We start from the raw sequence: 17737 nt of genomic DNA, 5'->3' as shown, positions 1-17737 counted from the left end.
GCAGAACCAGGGCTTACACCCCAGAATCATCAGCAAAGATGAAGTACAAGTGCCAAACTTATGTTGGGATATTACAGAACCTGCCAGGGTGGATAGAAAAAGGGTGGATGTACTTAGGAGCCAATATATTATACTCTCCTTTAAAGGTTGATTCCTAACTGTAATTGAGATGAAGGGTAGGGATTTAGAATCAGTTCTCTCTGCACTGCAATGAAAGCCTTAAAAGCTATGAATAGAACTATTGTTAAGGTACCTTTAAAGCTCTAACACACCAAGTTCCTCTGAAAGTGCTGTTTCGCATTACAATTAAGCTGATCTAGCTGCAGCTCCTTCTCATCATGTGATTCCAGCTCCTTCATGCTTCATGCCTGATCTAGTGATCAGATGGTGACATGAGAATCAGATGAGCTCATTCTCTGGAATACAAACTAGGGGAAGCAGCAGGATTTTTTTTTTTTCCCCAATCCATAAGTATAATGCCTTGGGTGACATAAAAATAAATGGTTTTCAGCTCATATAACTTGTCAAATTCTCTTTTTCCAACAGTAGAAAAAGCAGGCAGAGCAATAGAATTTGCTGCATCATAAGAACTTTGTTGGAATTTAAAATCTCAGTTGGTTCATCCTTTACTGCATCTAGATGAGGCAGTTCATAATTTTACATGGTTACTCTCTTGCAGAATAGTGCTGTATCTTGTTTATATTATTGTCCATTTACGTTGTTGATAAAGCCTTTTTGACCAAATAGGTAACAGAGTTAATTTCTCTTACATCATCTATGGCTTTTAATTCTTAAGTACTTCTGTTGACATGCCTAGAAAATACAGGGGAGAGCTGGCAATGCTTAGAAAGTTAATTTTTGTAAATTGAAGTAAAATATCAGGTTTCAGTTTCTTGCATATAATTTCTTGAATTTCATCAATAGATACTTGGAATTTGGTGTTTGCTTTTTAAATCCATTTGATTCTTTGCCCTAAACTCATCATGTGGCTGAAAATACAGCATTGTTCTTAGCCATTACTTGCAGCACCTTCCCAAATACAACACTGGGAGAAGAGCTGCAGGTCTCTGCTCCGGTACCTCAGCAGATCTAAAGATGAGCAGGCCAGCAAAAGCTTAACTTACTTCCAAGTGAAGACAGTTAGGGTGTGCTAAATGTTGTGGAGGACTTAGTTCTGTTTAGAGAAAGCAGAGTGCTGATGATGTTTTCTGACCTACAAAGGTTGTAGTCAAGCTCCCTCAACAGGCGGAATAGCTTAGTTTGCTTTGCAATTTTGCTTCTTTCCCTTATTAGGAACCTAATTAATCATTTAGAAGTAGGCACAGCAGTTGCTCTTAATATCAATACCTGTTCCCAGTTTCTGATTGGCACGTGTGCGTGACAGTTCCTCATCTTAACTGTACTAATCTTTGAAGAGTTCTGGAATCACAGACATGTTTTAATGTAGTTTGGGTCCTAGCTTTTGGGGGTGTTTCTTCACATCTCCACTCAATGTCACAAAACAGATTGGTAACCTTTGAGCAAGCTCATTTAAAAAAAAAAAAAGAAAAAATAATACCTTTAAAGAAAACTTAAGAGGTATTTTTAAAGGTTTTATAATAATGTAAAATTAGAGAACCACTTCAAGGAGCATAATTTAAAAAACAAAAGCCCACAACGCTAACAGTATCTTAATTTTTATCTGAAATAAATTTTTCTCATTTTTAGCATGAATCTAGAGAAACGTTACTGGGATTCAATATGGTGAATTACAGAGCATGTAAGAATTTGTGGAAAGCTTGTGTTGAACATCACACTTTCTTCCGTTTGGACAGACCGCTCCCCCCTCAGAAGAACTTTTTTGCACATTATTTCACTTTGGGTTCCAAGTTCCGCTACTGGTAAGTGCTGATTTGAAATATATAGGAAGGAACATAAGAGAACGGACAACTCATCAATAAACATAGGGAATTACTTAGAAACTATGTTAAAAGATGCCATAATTCAAGAGCTTTTGAATTCTGCAGCTGTTCCCCTCCCCTGTTGACCTAAGTTTTGAATGTTGTCAGTAATTTTCTAGGATATCTTGGCAATATAATTACTGTATTATTAGCAGTTGTTACTGAGCTAGTATTCTGATATTGCCTCACAGGCTGCATTTCTTTGCCTGCTTACCTGCTGGGTTATGTTTATCTTTAAAATGTTGTCTCAGAACTTCAAAGTATTTGGCCTGGTGTTTTTGTAAACTGATGGATTTCAGATTTCCTGTGCAGCAACAGCAAACCAGACCTAAATAAAGGTCAAATAGAAATCAATCAAAAGACGCTTTTACAAGTAAAGCCTACTTAAGCCAAAAGCATACGAATAGGCAACTGGGTGAAGACAAAAGACATACATGTTCTGCACCAAAACCAGAAATTTAGAAAATAAGGATGAAATTAAGTCCGTAACTTTTAAGTATGAACTTGACATAATAGAAAAAAGGCTTAGAGATGCAAAGAATGACTGTGGAATAACTATAGTCCCAAAGTATAATTTCTGTTCTAAAGATATGGAGTGGGTGTTGTTGGTTTTTAAAGTGGTTTATGCTTTTCATAAAGTAAAGATTCTCAGTTAAGTAACTGAATTAATTAACTGACTCTGCAAGTAATGCAGAATGCTGATGGTTTAAATTGTGCCTGAAGCAGAGTTTAATGGAGCTACTACTGATCGTCCATCTAGAATGGCAACAGTGTCTGAGGTACAAAGGGAGATGATGAAAAGCTAGAAAACATAGTAACAGACTATTTCTGTTACACTGATGAATTGCATAAATGTATAAAGACTAAAGTAATACAGTGGCTAAATTTGTATACCATCTGTTTTTTTGACCAGCATTCACAGCACCCATTTGAGGAACAGCATTCTGTAATCCTGAACAGTGTTTGAGATTTGGTTCAATTTTGTCGTCGTGAATTTGAGGGAGCTTTTTCATTTTTGTAAAGATTCTGAATTTGAGTCATTGTGGTTACTATTACAGAATAGCTCTTTGATGATGACATTCAACTTATGTTAATGTAAGATGAAAAGGGAAACTGCATAAAAATGAAGAAGGTCATTAAAGTTAATGAAGCAGCCAAAAGGCTAGAACTTCTGCAAGTAGTTTGAGAAATTGTTTAGAGGCAGCATAATAGTAGTAACATGGCACACAAAGTGAGGTTGGGGTGCTGAGCTCGTTTAATCTGGTGAATAGGAAGCTAAGAGGGAATTTAGGAGTGAGCCTAAAGCTACGTCAAGGGCACTTTCGGAAATGATGGAGCCAAACGTGCTGGTGATGACACATGATACAGCAAGGGGCAAGGGACACAGATTTCACCTTGGAGATTGTAGCTGGGCATTAGGAAAAGTTTTTGGGTGTTTTTTTTGTTTGCTTTTCCAGGAAGGTAGCGCGTTACTGGAATGAGTTACCCGGAGAGGTTGTGGGATCTCTGTTTTTGCAGGCTTTCAAAATTTGGCTGGACAAAGCCATGGCCAGAGATGACCTAGTGCTAGCAGGAGACTGGACTACAGAGACTTCTAGCCAATATATTTATGATTAAAACAAACTAATAAAATACTAAACTGCTAGGGCTAGACAGAATTATCTCCAGTTCTGAAAGAAATGAGACACATGAAATTGTTGGACTATTAAATGTGTTACATAATCTATTATTTCCATTGGTCTAAAACATTCCAGTGCAGCACATTTTAAAGGGGGGAGGTTGAGGAGAAAGCAGCTTGCAGGAGGTATCAAGAAGACTATTGCCCTGTTCAAGCAGGGTGCACTATAGGAGGTGGCCTAGGACTGTGCCCAGCCAGGTTTTGACTGTCTCCAAGCACAGAAACTCCACACCGTCTCTGAACAACCTGATCCAGTGTTTGACCACCTTCACAATAAAAAAGTTTGTTCGTTTTTTTTGTGGGGGTTTTTTGTAGTTATTGTTTTTCTCTCCTCTGTTTAAATAGGCTGTCTCATATTTCATTTTGTGCCCAGTGCCTCTTGTCCTGTTTCTGGGCTCTCTTGAGGAGACTGGCCCTTTTTCACTCTGCCCTTCAGCATTTATACACACTCCTCTGATCTCCTGAGCCTTCTCTTCCTGAGGCTGAGCAGTCCCACCTCTCTCAGCCCCTCCTTATATGTCAGATGCTGCAGACCCTTAATTGTCTTTGTGGCCACTTTGCTAGACTTGGGGGACCCTGGAACTCCACACGGCACTGCAGATGTGGTCTCAGTGTGGAGCAAACCTGCTTCCCAGTCCCTTACCCCTCAGCTTGTGTGTGGGGTTATTCCCCCCAGGTGTGGGCCTTTGCGTTTCCCTTCACTGAATAAGATTCCAGTTGGCCTTTTTCTCCAGCCTATCTGGTAGATACTAAAAAAAAACAGAAATTATGAAATATTATAAACGATCTTTGACACAAGACATCTGGTCTTATATGAAAAATCAACAAGTTCCAGATTCTAATCTTGGTTTTGACAAGCTGTGTAGAAGAATAGAATCCTGATGTGCTTGTCATCTAATTTCTTTATGATGTTTTGCTGAACTAAGTAGCAACTAAGTTATTAGCAGTTCATGGAGCAGTTTAGGAGGAGTACAGAGGAGATGCTGTAACTTTCAATTATGGCTGTGGCAGGAAAGATTACAGTGTTAAGTGTCATCCAAATACCCAACCAGAACTTTCTTATTGCTTTGGATAAGGAGAAGAAGGAAGAGAAAGCTTTATGCTATGCTTAAATTAAACTGGTCTTTGTTACAGTTAGACTCTAATGGGAAAGAAGACCTACACTTAGCAAACACTGTCCAAAGTTACACTGTACTGAAGCTAGTGCGATTGCTTAAGCATGACTGAAAATAGAAGTTAGATGCTTTTTGTTGAGGTGGTTCAATTTTAAGCAAGGAATTGTCATCCTAAGTTTGTTGCATTTAGTTGTTTGTTTTGGTTTTGTTTTTCAGTGGGAGAACAGAGGTCCAGTCTGTGCAGTATGGTAAAGAAAGAGCAAACAAAGACAGGGTGTTCGCAAGGTAAGTAATTTACATTCATACAGGATCAGTAAGTCTTCTGTTTGTGCTTTTTAATATGCTATGGGATTATTGTTTTCTGTTTGCAAATATTTAAAATACAGAGCAACTGTAGTCAACTGTTGCTGTTGGCTTGACTTAACCATATTAAGGAGTTTAATTTTGATATGGGAAGGTGTTTCTTTGGGGCAGCCAGAAGTGGGGAGAATCTTATGATGGAAAAGTTAATAAGGTATTCTTTAACATTTACCCCTTTACATATTGCCAAAATTAATTGCCTTCCATCTGCTGTTGTTAGATGTACTAGCCTTGTGCTGTCTTTATTGCAAAGAACGGTGTCTTCAAATATTCCATTAAAACTTTGGATTATATGATGTGTTTTATTGCCAATAACAACCTGCAACTGTACACACATAGTTCCTTTAGAATAAAAAGCATTACTTAGTTTTGTTTCAGACTGCTGAGGGTTTTAGTGATTACGAGAAAACAATCAAGACGTAGATTTAGTTCTTCGTTCAGAAATCACGAATACAGTAAAACTGCTGCTGTATCTGTTTGGCAGTCTGCTCCCATCATTAATAGAAAGAATCCATATGTGCAGGGAGCATGTTCCATGCCTTTTTTCTAGTTTTACTGAAATTGGGAATGTCTTTTGGTATAATTACCCCTTAAGGAACTTCAAAGTTCAAATTTATGCTCACAGGCTTTTTCGTAACAAGCTCAGCAACCTTTCTTGAGTACCTGTAAACACTTTTCCAGAGCACTGGTGAATTCTGTGTTGGTTTTCTACCTGTCCCCCCTCTCTTTCCCCCTGTACGATGTATTATAATTTGAGTTTTTAGCTGGGCAAACTGTAGATACTCAGTACCATATTAGAAAGATTTGAGGGTAGAAGTGCTGTGACGTGTTTGTTCAAAAGGCAGATTTTTATAAGATCTGTTTGTTCTGTGTGCTGTAGAATTATTTTTTTACTCTAATTTACTTGGGAAGTCTGGTTAGACTTTTTTAGGTGGGGCAAAATTGTTTAGTACTCAGAAGACTCAAAACTGTGACAGCAGAGTTTTAATTATCTAAATTACAGTTACGAATCAATTAAACTATTTTTTCTTGTTGCACTCGGAGCTTAGCGGTTCTCCATAAGTAAGCAGGGTGGAGGAGAGTCAATATTGGTTTTGAGGGGAGTATATCTGTCGTTTTAGAAGCCTATTCTGTAGATGGCACTCTTCACTTTGAGTCAGAACTGAACAAGTGGTGCTGGAGTCACTTTTGTGTTGTTGGATAAAATTGAAAGCAATGGCTAGGATTGCTCTGATGTTTTCCCAAGTATTTTTAACTTTTTTTTTTGTAGTTAATAAACTCTTCTGTCCTCAGTAATTCCATCTCGTACTGTTGCTTTTAGATTAAGGAACACAGCATTCATCCTCGCCATTTGAGTTGTTTAGTGATGTTGATGACTGATAAAAGTCTGAGGCAAATATGTGTATTGTAACAAACATACCTCAAAAGGCTTTTAATAGATCATCCATTTCTTCCTCTGTCCTCCCCATGACAGTGTGAAATTAATGCATTTTCGATCTTAAAGACTTTTAGTAATTTCAAGGGTGAAAAAACTTGAAAGAGAAGACATTTCTAGAGCACCATATGGTTCAGGAAGCTCAGTCTAAGAACATTATCTTCAATTCTTTGTATTCTACATCTACATTTCAGGTTGAAATACAGAGGATACATTTTGCTTTTATAAGGTTTTACAGGTATAATGAGATTTTTGTTCCTGGAACCTGCCCTTTTCAGTGTGTCTTTCTCACACAAAGTCACATTGTTGAACCATTTTTAAGCTGTCGAGCAGCGGGCTTGTTTCGGTTGCTTTTAACAGTTCTGCCAGATATTGGTTGCCTTTTATTATGAAACCAAGAGTGTGCTAGCATTACAGTCAGGTCTTTCTTGAGAATTGAGTGGACATGAATTAAAAATTAAGTAATTGCTATTGCTTTTGTTATTACCACATCAGAAGATTTATTCATGATCAGTTAAAAAAAAAAATATATATATTTTTTCAGTGTGTTGTTTTTTTTTTTTTCTAGAGCTATCCAGATTTTCTCATCAATATCTAACTAGAAACTGCCTTATTTGAGTTACTACTGCCTAAGCAAAGTTTTGAATAGTTTCATTGTAAGAAAATAACACTGGTTGTTACACTAACATTTTATTTGAGTGACATATTTGTTCTAAGTTGGGAAATGGTACTTGCCTTAAGTAATGATCATGTAGCTTTTGCATACTGAGTGGAACATCGATACAGAGCACAAGACATGAAATGAAAATTCTTAACAGCCATTTCAGTGAAACAAGCAGCCTACAATTAGCAGGCTTAGCTGTTTCTCCTTAGGATTTTGCTTTAAAAATAGCTGAAGTAATATTCATGGATTATATTTTCCCAAATCAGAAAAACAGTTAAACCATACTGTCAAAAAAAAACCCAAAACACACACACACACAAAACAGACAAACAAAACCAACAAAAACCAAAACCAACCAACCAACTTTCTTCCCCCCCAACCACCAACACACACACACCCCCCAAAAAAACTTACTGTGAAGGAGTAATGAATTGATACAGTTTGTAGATGCTGTTTTCTTAATCTTCCTGCAGCACTAACGTCAGCGTTTAGGAGACTGTTGCTGCAGTTTAGCTTTTTTTATGTATTTCATCTTCAGTACAGTCCTTCTCTTGGCCTCATTTGTTGCAGGATTTTCACAACCCAAGCAAACCTGTAAAAACATCCCAGGACCCTGATAAGAGTGAAACCAGATAATAAAAGTGAAAAAAAGTTTGATCAAGTCATGAATTGAGAAACTTTTTAAAGAGCAATGTTCTCTTTTAGAGTCCTTGCAAAATATTCTGATTCTGTTCGGTTATGATGGTCTGTACTGAGCTGAGAGAAGATCGTTTGTGTGCATTGTATGATAATGCGTGGATATCTCAGTCATTTCTATCTACAAACTGCTCAACGTTACGTTTCTAAAAACCCAGTCTTGCTTCCACCATGCATTTGTGCAGGTTAATTAAATAATTCCTCACATGCTTTAAACCCTGTATGTTATTTGTGGTGTATCTACAGGTTCGTGTATAGTTTCAGTGTCTCAGCCTGGAGCAGGAGTTGCCACTTACGTCTGAGAAATGCATTCCCTGCACTCCTTGTCAAAATACAAAGCAAGGCTGTAGCTCCAGGTTATATTCTTTTTGGGACAGAAATTATTTAAAAGATTCCCACCTGTATTCTCAAACAATAATTTCTTTTCCAGCTCCTGTGAGAATTTAGCACTTCACCTGTGGGATGCAAAAAAAGCTTTTGTGTACTGTAGCTGAGCTAATATAATTTGTTTGTGCTTTTTTTTAAGTTGCATTTTGTAATATCATCCACGTTACTTGTATTTTGTTCTTGTTTGACATAGTATCACAGCCTGTAAGACTGTTCTTGATCTTGGGGGCAGGTAAAGTTTTGGGTCTCTGCCCCTACTCAGACAGAAGCCCTCAGACAGGGCTTCTTCCAACTTGTTTAGGAACGTCTTTGCAGATGCACCAAAAATTGAATCTGAAAATAGATTACTGTTTTAATCATCAGTGCCCTTTGCTACAGTGCAATGGAAGCATCCAGACTGAGCAGACAGGTGTGGAATTTAGAATTTGAGTTTATCAAAGCATTTCAAAAGTTTTTTCCAGCTTACTCCCCCCTCCCATCTCTTCAGCTGCATTCTGCCCTTAGAAAGTTATTTGAATATTGTAAGAAATTGGTGATATAGGAGAAATTTGCAGGAGTATTTCACAACATGTCTTGAAAGTTAATAAAATAGCTTATTGTTATATTTAGAAGCGTTGGCAGGAAAACTAGTATCAAAAAGGCACAGCACTGAGAAGTTCGGTGCTGCAGTGTGGTAATTTTTTCTTTGAAATTTCTGCAGAGACAGGAAATAGAGGCAACAAACATGAGTGGGTGGGACTCTGAGGTTAGAACTGTTAATAAAATTATTAAAACGAGCCTTTGCTGATAAACACTGCAGCTGTTTATCACGTTGGTAAGGTATTCTTTCTGAGACATCAGACCCTATCCACAATAAAAGGTGAGTTTTCTTAACATCAGGGGTTTTTTGATAGGGAAGAAAGTAATGCTTCTCATTTTAGAGTTCTGTTCATTTGTTGCATGGATTGAGGAAGTCTTTAAAAATGTAGTTACGATCTATGACTTAAGATACAATGTGGTGGCTTTTTTTAAACAATCGGTTTAATTTTTGGAAAAACTTGTGTTTTTTTTCCCCTTTCTATGTACTTTTGTATCTCTCTTTGCAATTTAATTTGTTTATACAGGCAAAGATAGTGCTCTTTCACTGTTGTTGAAAATTTAAAAACAACAAAAAAAACCCCACAAACACAAAACCAAACAGTTTTCCTATAGTCGTTATAGCTGTTGCTTTTTCACTGAGGGAAAATAAGGTTCAGTGGCTGTCTTTACGTGTCTGTCAAAAAGTATGGTATCTGCAGTCCTGTATTTACCTAATTTAGCACTATATATATATATTATGTTCCTCTGTGTTTTTCCCTCAGCCCATTCTTTGGTCAGTAGAATTCAGCTCTTGGCAGAGCTGGCCCTTGGTGCTAATCTGCTGGTTGCAAATCTGCTGGTCAGCCCAGTCTGGCTAATGAGCGCTTTGATTAACAACAGAATGATGGGTGGACGACTTCAGACATGCATTTCAGTTCTGCTGGTTTCTTGTTATTTTACCTGTTCAGAACTGCTCAAATTTGCTATGTTGATGAAGAAAAATACGTAAGTGGTTTGAATTGCTCCCATTTGAAGCAAATTACAGAAATTGAAATGTTGGTTTAATTGATATGCTATCAAGCTAATTACTTTTGATTTAAATAAATACTGTTTAGAATACATGCTCAGAAACTGGATGTGTTTTCCTCAGGAATTAAATAATTGATATTTTTCACTTTTTTTTAAGTATCAATATGCTATTAGATGGATTAGTGGATTACATTAGTGGAATAAGACCGAAACAGTAGTATTTAGAGCAGCCCGTCTTGCTTAACTGGCTGAAATTTGTCAGCTCTTGTTCAGTAAGTCTTTAGAGAGCAGCAAAGCAGCAGGCAAGGCATGTTCAGAACTGCTTCGGGTGTAAAAACAAAGACAAACCCGCCGCACACAGATCACCACTTCTTTGGTATTAAACAAACACTATTGTCATGAATAGGATTTATGCATGTGAAGATAGATTATTCGATACGATGCTTGGTTGGTTATTGTTGGAGACTTTTTTGATTATATTGAGGACAGCCTGCTTGAGGTGGTGGCTTGCATTGAGTTTTATGTGCCATGAGAAGCAAAAATGTGTTTGTAACTCTGGTTCTTGTTTTCGGAAGGGTGTAAGTTCTTTGCAGGTAGTTCCTTAATTTCTCAAAGTTCCTTCTTCTGGACTTGCACTTTCAGTAAATCAAAAGATAAATCAGAAGATAAAGGACAGAAATAAATTTTGTTGTTGACTAAGGGATTTTCAGTTGAAAACAAACAGCAAAGTCTGGGTCTGTTTAGTCGCAGGATGACTGAGCCATCCTGTGCGATGCTAAGAAAAAAGCAACCGCAATTCTTGGATGATTCATTTTATAATTTCCAGTACAAAAAGAAAATATACTGTTTCATGAGAGATTGCAAGTATGGTCTCGTGTGCTTAAGAAGCAGGTGAAAAAAAACAGCAGAAGGAGATTGTATGTATCCTGGGGTGCCTAGAGAATGAGAAGAAACACTTTCCTCAATATTGAGAAAGGGCAATGAGTAGAAAATACAATTCCTTCTGTATTAAAACACTGGCGATAACGACCTTTAACCTGAAGGACATTTCTTGCACAAACCAAACGAAGTTTGATTACCTGCAAAGAACTTTGAATAGGATGATTGTATCTGCCTTACAGGTGACAAAACATGTTCTGGAAGAAAGAACATGTCACCTCGATGGAAATCCCTGATGAGCAAACAAACCCAGCAGCTCTGTTGCCGTGTTAATGGCTACTCCGCTTTCAGTTCTTCAGAGTCTTTAGGAGGTTTTTTTGGCTGGTGTTTCTACTGCTTTATTCTTTCTGAGGTGGCTGAATAGTTGAATTACTTAGAGGTTCAGACCTCTCTGACTGTTTTGTTGGAGTCAGATTCTCTTTGAGGCATTAGAAATGCCTCGTGAACTTTAGTGGTTTCCCATTCCACCTTGCCTGTTTCCTTCCCAGATGACTGGATGTCATCGATGTTATTGTACGAAGTACAGAAAATGAAGTGCAGTATATTGAGAAAAATACAGAACTGCCCGTGTAAATACAGTTTTGCATTATTAAGTCTCCTTTCATCCATATAATTTGGTTTCCTATGATAGAACGTCCACAGTTTCATTGTGGTGAATTTTATGTATTTTTTTTCCTATTAGCCCCTATAATTTTTGGTTAGTCATTTTACTTCCTCTTCTAGATCCCCCAGTAAACCTTTGGCACGAAAATTAATGAGTGGAATGGACTGGGAAGTAGTGAGTAGGAACTCACTGTCTGACGACAGGTTGGAAACGCAGAGCCTGCCGTCACGGTCTCCACCTGGAACCCCAAATCAGTAAGTAGCATCGGATCTGCTCTCCCTAGAAGTGACTGTCTGCCTCTCATGTGAGTGAACAGTTTGTGTGATAAAGGGATTCATGCATTATGTGGAGACAAATAACTTCACAAATTATGTGCTGAGTGGTTCCCTGGAACATTTAGCTCCAGGTAAAAGAAACTATTTCTGGGTGCATTTTAGGTGCTTCTCCCTCAGCCTATAAAGAACATGAGATGTAGCACACTACCCTAAATTTGAGAGCTTGAGTTTTCTCAAGGACAGTTAAAAACTAAATTATTCATTTGACTAACAAAAAAACCTGATAATAGTAGCTGTGTGATATTTTAGAAATAATTGACTCTGGTTAATACCACTTCTTAAAACATTGGGAAAAATTACTTCATTGTAAATCCTTGTAGGCTTATTCACCTCAATTTTTCTGCATTTCCTTTCCAAACTCACTCTTTTCACAGCTTTCTGTTTTATGTTTATAGTTAATGAAAAATCATTCCTGAATGCTTTTGGAAAATAACCTATTTTCTCACTGTGCTAAAACTGGCTAAAGAATCAATATTTTCCAATTTTGTATTGCATAAACCAGAAGGTTTTAGGATTCTTTGGCATTGCAACATATTACTCAAAAGGCTGTTGTAAGTATCTACAGCATTGGAAAACTTTTGTATTTTTTTTTAAATGAATGATGCTTATGGCATAACATAATTAATGATGCATCTTTCAAAGTATTTTAAGAAAGATGCCTGTCACTGTGCCGGTTTTCAAACGGGAAAATTTTGGGCCACAGAAATTAGAAGACTCTCAGTGCAAAGCTTATGATTCTTCTAGGAGAAGATGCAGGAGATAAAATGTTCATTTTAATGAATTGGGTTGAAGTTCTGCCATAGCAGAGCCAGGATTTTTCTTCTTGGGGATTCTTTTTTTTTTTTTCTCATTAAGTCAGCTATTATTCCAGTAACCTTTTCATTGGGCTTTATTAAAAAAAAAAAAAAAAAGGGCAAAAAAAACAGCTATTTAATGTTTATGAAGATACTTTTGTGGAACACTTTTGAAAAGAAAATTGTGAAATATAGCGTGTTGATCTGACAACATAATGGTTTCAGTGATTTTTGAAACCTTAAATTATTTAATAAAGATACGCATATGAGCATAAGCTTGCACCTAGAGGAAGTAATTATTTTAGCATTCTTTTGTAGTGGTGTAAGAAATGTAGATTAACAGTAACATTCTTTTCACATTACACCGCTCTGCTTTCCCTCTTAGTCGCAACTCTGCCTTCACTCAAGAAGGAGCCCGGTTACGACCCTCATCAGTTGGACATTTAGTGGACCATGTAGTTCACACTTCCCCAAGTGAAGTATTTGTGAATCACCGATCTCCATCTTCCACTCAAGCCAACAGCATCATACTGGAATCATCACCGTAAGTTCTGCTGGTCGTTACTGTACAGTAGCTTGCAGAGTTTCTGAAGATAAGTCAGAAATCTTCACCGTTAAGAATTAAGTGTTAAATTTTGGGTTGGGGAGACCCAAAAGATCTAATAAAAAGGTCGTTGTTATTTAGGGAGTATTATTATAAGTATTACTGAAAATGAAATGCTACAGAAGTAAAGCCCTGTATCTGATATGTTCCTGGTGCAGGATTACAATATCTTCCAATCCACTGAAAATGTGGGTTTGCTGTGATGTGACCATCAGTGTCTGGATGAGGAAGCAAAAGTTATTTTTTTGACAGAACTGAAGTATGTTGGCTTGTGATAGTTTTTAATTCCTGTGAGTTTGGAAATTTGGTTTTTGTCAACGTACAGAAGTATGAGTGAGCTTTACTTGGCCAAAATGCCTTTTTAGCACCCCAGCATTCTGAGGTTCTTAGTATGTTTTGTATGTTGTTGTAGAGTATATCTTTATTTTTTTAAGATAGCACTATCAGGCTTTTTTTCTGTTATGGTGAACTATCCTGATATTATGCTTTGGTGGCCAAAATAAAAACTACTATTGTTTATTAAGTCCAGAAGGATGACAAATGAAAAAAGGTTGAGTTATTCAAAGATTTGAAATACTCAATAACTTGTGGCCGTAGTACAGATGAACTGGGGAAAAAAGGTGCACGATATACACCTTATTAACACTGCCACTGTAGCTTTTTATACATAGATCTACATGTAATGCTAAACTTGCCCTTGTGTAATCTCTGTTATCAAGGAAATTGTGCAAATGATTTCAAAACAATTGGAGAATTATAAAACAGCACATAGATAATTACATGTTTATAAACAAATTGTATGTCTCAGGAAAAATTACCCAAGGAAACCATTAGAACACAGTTCTAGAGCCTTGCTTGGACTCTACCTTCAGTTTTAACTACTGCATAACTTTGGAGAGGGAAATGAATACAAAATTGTAAAATTTTTGTGAAATAACAAAAGGTGCTTTTTATGACAGGGTACAATAGTTAAAATTTGGCTGCCAGCTAGTCATTTAGCTGTCACACTTATAAAACAGTAATTTGGCCTAATAATATAAAATCTGCTTTTTCTGGTGGGCTTTTTAAACCTATTCGCATGGCAGGGGAGTCTCAAAACTGGAACACTTGTGAATATTTCCTTATATTAGAGTTTTGCTGTCCTAAGGCCATACAGGGTCAGGTTCCTTCTGTTCCAAGACTTCAAAGAGAAGTCAGTTACGAGAAACACTGAATGGTGGGGTGATACAGTGAAGCAAGCACAATTCTTAAATATTCTTTTATTCCTATGCCTTGATTCTAAGTTAAGTTGTAAAAAATATTTCTGAGGGTCCTTGGGAATTGTTACTTTAATACCTGATTTCTTGTGTAAGTCACCATAGAAAGGAGCCTTAAAAGGAGAGGAAGTGGTTTTGTAAATCAGTTATGCAACCATGGCTGTTCTTTTTCATGATTTTGCTCTTTTTATGCCCAAGAAGAAAAACCATTGCTCTTTCATCACTAAGTTTTGCTTTTTTGTTTTCCCTTGTTGGAAGCTTAAAAGTGGAATTTAATCTTCAAGCATAAGGTATTTTTAAGAATGAGGGTGTTTTTAAGAATGAGGGTGTTGACTGTCAAAATACTTGAATCCCATTAGGACCTTCTGAAAGTTTCAGGTGGGTTATTGATTCGAGATTTGAGAGTTATGAAAGATAGTAGTAGTCATGAAGGTCTTATCAGGTATCTAAATTTAAATTATATTACTTTACAGTCAAAAAGCTGTTTCTTAACCAGTTTGGCCTGTCTGAGTGAAAAGATTTGAGTAACCCATCTGCTAATTTGTTGGGAATTTTTATTTATTGATCAAATTTACATATGTAAAAAAGAGGGGCTAACCTGATAGATTTACTAATCTCTGTTTGGAGTCAACATAGCAAAATAAATTGGTTTTGATGAAGTTTAGGAGCGTATTATTAACATAGCTAATACAACCTTTGATTCATATTTTTCTTCATCTGCATGTGCTATTCAAAATTAAATTGAGAGATTTCTGCTTGTAGTTCTCTGGGGTAATGATATCCTTAAATTACAAAAGCACGCGATATGTGTTTAGTTGAATAAATTTATGGGGGTGCGTAGGAGACTTTTGCTTAACATATTAAAAGGTCAGACCGGATATCTTCAACAAGAATACCCAAAGCTTGTCAGTGCCCGGGTTTGCGTGTTATTTTATTATTATGTAAATGGCTGAGTGCAGTACCAGGGAGCTGCTTTGCCCGCAGAATCAGCTGCTTTCACTGCCATTGTCTGAGCATTCAGAAGGAAATTCAAAGCTGACTGGGCAAATACAAAGCAGTGAAGTTTTTGCCCAAGGCTTGATTGTTAGTTCTCACAATTCGTTATGCTAATATATTACAGTACTTGTATTACTGCTTCTAAAATGTTAATTTAAGTGACTTTTCCAATCTTTTCTGTAAGTTTGTATGTTCAAAAGGAATTTTTTGGTGTTTTTTGACATGTGTGTACAGGCATCTAGTCAAACACAAGATCCCATCCTTTACTTTCATCAGAATGACTTCTTTGTGTCTCATGTTTTCTGTTCCTTTTTTATTCCATTTAAAACTCTCAGGAGTAATTGTTTTCAGGAAAATACATAACTGTGTTGCCCTTCACTTAAAAGGCTGAATAATCTGTGCTGGCCAGACTTCAATGAATAAATACATAGGCAGTTAAAAAGCTCTGGGTGACCTTTGTAAGTCAGCGTCTAAATAATTTATAGCTGCCTTGAAAATTCATTTGGTAAATGTCAGCAATCGTGATATTTTTCTCATTCTCCACAAAAATCAATTTAGAAAAGCTGCTTGTCCTGAAAAATGTAAGGATGATATGCTCTATTTTGCTGTCACTTGCATTTAAAAGTGTTAAGAAATATTATTTTTATTCAATAGTGTTTTGAACATGAGATTCTTCCAATATCAGATGCTGAACAATTAGTACTTCTTTTCTTTTTTCTTTTAACACTGCATGAAAAAAAATATATTCTAAAAGTTGAAATTAAGCAAAAACATACAGAAAAAAATACTGTTAACATTTTTTCAAATGTACTATTTGCATGAATTGACTGAAAACTTTATCAATGTTTTGTTTTCTAAGACATTTGACTAAATTTTTAAAAACTGGAATGGAAAATGTGGTTTTTCAAAGTGAAGTGTTTCGTTTCTCTTTACGTTTTTGTGCTTTTTAAAAGAGGTTCATCCTTTATTTGAAATCGCTGCAGACAATTGTGGTCTGATTTTTATTGTCATTGTTTTTATTGGAAAACATGTGTCTGGGATCTGCCTTTCTTTAACTGCATAGAAACAAGATTATAGGGTATGGAACTTGATGTGTGCCTTGGGTTTTCTTAAGGTGCAGCAACTTGAGCTGTTGTGCTGTGTCCTGCCAGTCCCGTGTGGCCAGAGCCGTCCCCCAGCCCTGCTCCCTGCTCGCCCCTCTTCATTGAGGGGTGTTTGCTGAGCTCTGAGGCGCCTCTACAGCTTGCTGAGAACCCAAGGGACCGCGTCCTGTTTTTGGCTTTGGGGAGCGCCCTTCGCTCCCCTGTCACCAACCACTTCACCTTGGTGTAGCTACCCAGGCTTGGCCAAAGAGCGGGTAGATTTTTGCTTGCAGGGTGAGCTGCCTGAGCCAAGCGATGAGCACCGAAGGGCTTTGGGGAACAGGCCGAGGCTGTGGGTGGAAGAAAGAACAGAGACACCCATTTCTGGTTAGAGCATTCTGTTTAGATTTAGCTATAACCTGTAACTTCATTCTTGATGGGTTTTTTTGGATTTGCCACTAGTCTCAGTAGGCTGTTGTCATAAGTCATTAAATGACTTAATAATAGCTTTTAATGTGGTTCATGGGGAGGAAGGCATGTATCCTTGCTGGTATTTAGAAACTGGCATTCAAGCCAAGTTAATGGGAACTATGTGCGAACTGCCCTTTTAGGCCTCTCAAAATGTTCTTAATTCTTAAATGTAAAGCCATATAACGAAAGATGAATCATATACTTATGTAATACAAATTATGCAGTTAAGCTTTTATTTCAAAAGGACTAATAAGGGGGAAATTATCTACATTACATATAAACACAGAGAGCATTTTTATTAATCTACAGTAGAGTGCTTGCAGATCTCAAACAGAGAACTTTCTGCTATTTTGTTTTCAGTAATGGTGTTATAACTGAGCTAAAAAATGCATCTGATGAAATGCTGGTAAAAAAAGCATTCAAAGCTGCACATGTTTCAAAGGGGAATATGTTCAAGAGGGGAAAAAAACCAAAGTTCTCTTGAACTGTATTGAACTGTATATTATTACATTGAAAAATTGAGACTTAACACTATGATCTCTAATAGGCTTTTCAAGTAAGTGCAGGGGGACAGTTGAGTTGTCTTCAACTTGCACTCCTATTTTTAGAACAAAAGCCAAAGACTAGTGTGGGTGCACATTATTATGCTGCTTGTTTCTGATTTTAAGATTTAAATTGCAGGCATTAATTTAAGAGGCAAACTAATTGATTTCCTTACTGAGGAAGACATATTGTCATATCCATGATAAAAATATGGCTTTTAGCAAAAGTGCAGATTATAAATACAGTGAATT

The 17737-nt window shown here is 36.8% G+C and overlaps 1 protein-coding gene across 2 annotated transcripts in view; it reads left to right on the top strand.

The window, feature by feature from the left end:
- Window positions 1-17737, top strand: part of PTPN4 (protein tyrosine phosphatase non-receptor type 4) — a 116922-nt gene that overhangs the window by 74023 nt on the left and 25162 nt on the right. For both annotated transcript variants that reach the window (XM_065070611.1, XM_065070612.1), the window contains 4 exons: window positions 1708-1880; window positions 4950-5018; window positions 11525-11659; window positions 12920-13078. In XM_065070611.1, the coding sequence (XP_064926683.1) occupies window positions 1708-1880; window positions 4950-5018; window positions 11525-11659; window positions 12920-13078 (536 nt within the window). The remainder of the gene's footprint in view (window positions 1-1707; window positions 1881-4949; window positions 5019-11524; window positions 11660-12919; window positions 13079-17737) is intronic.

The sequence above is a fragment of the Columba livia genome, chromosome 7 (genome assembly GCF_036013475.1).
Source record: "Columba livia isolate bColLiv1 breed racing homer chromosome 7, bColLiv1.pat.W.v2, whole genome shotgun sequence".
In the NCBI taxonomy this organism is placed as follows: Eukaryota; Metazoa; Chordata; class Aves; order Columbiformes; family Columbidae; genus Columba; species Columba livia.
The sequence above is the reverse complement of the archived record's forward strand: the minus strand, read 5'-3'. Positions and strand labels throughout refer to the sequence as shown.